Raw genomic sequence first — 3,335 nt, 5'->3', positions numbered from 1 at the left:
CCACAATACCATCACAATACCACGCAACCGTTACAATACCACGCAACCGTTACAATACCACGCAACCGTTACAATACCACAATATCATCACAATACCACAATACCATCACAATACCATCACAATACCACACAACCATCACTTCATCATCAAATAAAACATTTAGAATAGTAGAAACTACATAAAACAACATTTTAAACTTGGCGCACAACAAAGACAGCCCAACTAGTGTCACCACAAGAGCAGAGCCTGGAAGCTCACTTCGAGCTCCTAATGGAACAAAGGGCCTCAACAGCTTCTCCAGCCAGGGAAACCTTCATTCCACATAAGCAGAGCCCAGAGCAGCTTCTCTAGCCAGGGAAACCTTCATTCCACATAAGCAGAGCCCAGAGCAGCTTCTCCAGCCAGGGAAACCTTCATTCCACATAAGCAGAGCCCAGAGCAGCTTCTCTAGCCAGGGAAACCTTCATTCCACATAAGCAGAGCCCAGAGCAGCTTCTCTAGCCAGGGAAACCTTCATTCCACATAAGCAGAGCCCAGAGCAGCTTCTCTAGCTAGGGAAACCTTCATTCCACATAAGCAGAGCCCAGAGCAGCTTCTCTAGCCAGGGAAACCTTCATTCCACATAAGCAGAGCCCAGAGCAGCTTCTCTAGCCAGGGAAACCTTCATTCCACATAAGCAGAGCCCAGAGCAGCTTCTCCAGCCAGGGAAACCTTCATTCCACATGGCTCTAACCTGGTGGTTTCTGCCTGATGGCCAGTATAATAGAGGCTAGTAAATCTTAACAGGTCAAACATCTAGCCGTAGGTCCATCTCACTGACCACTGCTCCTTCCCATTGGCCCTTAGAACACCTGACTGCGTTGCCTGGATGGTCTAGTAGTCTAAGTTACAGCCTCAGGAATACATGCACCAGTCCAAGCGAGGGTTCGAATCTGACCCACTGCTAGCAAACCCTCGGTCTCATTGTCCTATATAGTACATTTAAAAAAACATATGAAGCCACTGACCCTAAGAACAGCTGACAGGGGTCAAAGGTCCATCTCACTCACTAACCATTGCACCTGAGATTTAAGCAACTGTTGACCATTGAGGCCCATATGAGCAGAGGTTATAGACTATCAATCTTAACAGGTCTAACATCTGGTCATAGGTTCACCTCATTAACCACTGAACTGGAGCTAACAGCAAGTGTTTTTCTTCTCTCCCCCTCTCCTTCTCATCCTCTTCTCTCCTCCTTTTCTCATTCCCCTCTCCTTCTCATCCTCTTCTCTCCCCCTTTTCTCATTCCCCTCTCCTTCTCATCCTCTTCTCTCCCCCTTTTCTCATTCCCCTCTCCTTCTCATCCTCTTCTCTCCTCCTTTTCTCATTCCCCTCTCCTTCTCATCCTCTTCTCTCCTCCTTTTCTCATTCCCCTCTCCTTCTCATCCTCTTCTCTCCTCCTTTTCTCATTCCCCTCTCCTTCTCATCCTCTTCTCTCCTCCTTTTCTCATTCCCCTCTCCTTCTCATCCTCTTCTCTCCCCCTCCCCTTCTCATCCTCTTCTCTCCCCCTCCCCTTCTCATCCTCTTCTCTCCCCCTCTCCTTCTCATCCTCTTCTCATTCCTCTCCCAGATGGGTTTCTTCCGCCGGCGCTACCAGGAGATCATCGAGGCCGAGAAAAACAGGAAGGACAGAGCTGACGAGAGCTGGGATTGGGTGGAAAAGAACCACTGAGGGAAAGAGAAAACAATGAGAGCACAGGGTGTGGGGATTGGGTCAATGGAGGATCCAATGAGCTGAGGGCTTTCACCACAGCCAGCCAATCAGGAATAAGAACCCTTCAATCTTCCATATCTGGAAGATAAATAAATGGTCTCTGGATTTTTTGGAGGGAGACTTTTTTTGTGCGTGGGAGACTGGGGATCGAGGGAACTAACAGGCAGAAATCTGAGGTGGAGGTTGGTGTCGCTCGCTCGGGTCAGATTCATTAAGACGCTAATTCAGTGCAACGGAAATTGGAAATGAGTGTTTCTTATTGAACAAACCCAAGGATTACATTCCTGTTTGTCTGTTTTCTTTCGTTTGGTGTCAAATTAATACAACACTCCCAATAGAATTCAATTAGTCCCTATGGAGGAAACTTCCTGCCAACGGAAATAAACAAAATTGAACTGTTAAAGAAACAACTGGCCTGTTCAGGATGCTGTAATGTTCCAGAACATTCAGATATAAATATATTGTGCAGAACAGACATGATGCGTTAGCTCTAAATATTCTATTTCTATCTGCAATGTTTTTAGTGTTTCACGTCACTGAATACACCCAAGGAGATAGACGTCCTTGGACAGGATGTGGCAATGACGCAGATATTATCGGACGGGACAACAAAACCCCTCAGGGCTCTGTTTTAATAGTAGTGAACATTTATTTTTATACATATTATAGCCATATTGTATTAAATTGGGGCTTTGTGAAATGGTTGGTTGGAGTTTTTGAAGTCTAATGTAAGAATATCTATGTTTTTTTTAAAGCACTGATGTCCGAGTTGATGCTATATTTCAGCGTCTTTCCTTTAGTTTCCAGGGCAAAGATACAGCATGTTATGTTTAGTAAATTAGTCCATTTGTATATTATCCAGTATCGTGAGACGTGGATTTTCTGGAGTGTGAAAGATTGTGTCTTTTTAATTCTGTACTGTTTCCTGCTCACAAATATCTCTTTAATATCTCACACATCTCCCTGTCCTTTCGATAGATAGATAGCTATATGGGCAAGCAGCCAAGCAAGTCCTATGAAGGTCCACAGAAATACAATTACAGGAGCAGACATTCCCATTCAAGTCAAAATTATATTTCTGTGTGTAGACCTTCCATTCACCATAAACAGAGATATATTTTTTGTCACACATCGAAGTTGTCACTGTCATGAAGAAATGCTGATAACCAAGCAAAAGAGCTCTATGAAATGTTTAATTGATTATACAGTGCATTTGGAAAGTAGTCAGACCTCTTGACTTTTTCCACATTTTGTTGCATTACAGCCTTATTCCAAAATTGATTAAATAAAATCTTCAGCAATCTACACACAATACCCCATAATGACAAAGCAAAAACAAGTTTTTAGAAATGTTTTCAAATTTATTAAAAACAAAAAACAGAAATACCTTATTTACATAATTATTCAGACCCTTTGCTATGAGACTCAAAATTGAGCTCAGGTGCATCCTGTTTCCATTGATCATCCTTGATGTTTCTACAACTATATTGGCGTCCAGCTGTGGTAAATTTAAATTGATTGGACATGATTTGGGAAGGCCCACACCTGTCTATATAAGGTCCCACAGTTGACAGAACATA

At 43.2% G+C, this 3,335-nt stretch overlaps 1 protein-coding gene across 1 annotated transcript in view; it reads left to right on the top strand.

The window, feature by feature from the left end:
- LOC112238315 (integrin alpha-9-like) overlaps positions 1-2,643 on the top strand; it is a 166,294-nt gene extending 163,651 nt beyond the window's left edge. Inside the window, exon 28 of the mRNA XM_042327389.1 lies at positions 1,612-2,643. Coding sequence (XP_042183323.1) covers positions 1,612-1,713 — 102 coding nt within the window. The 3' untranslated portion in view covers positions 1,714-2,643. The remainder of the gene's footprint in view (positions 1-1,611) is intronic.
- Positions 2,644-3,335: the final 692 nt, after the last annotated feature.

This window comes from Oncorhynchus tshawytscha, linkage group LG01 (assembly GCF_018296145.1).
Source record: "Oncorhynchus tshawytscha isolate Ot180627B linkage group LG01, Otsh_v2.0, whole genome shotgun sequence".
NCBI lineage: Eukaryota > Metazoa > Chordata > Actinopteri > Salmoniformes > Salmonidae > Oncorhynchus > Oncorhynchus tshawytscha.
Note: the sequence above shows the minus strand (reverse complement) of the source record. Positions and strands in the feature narration are given on the sequence as shown.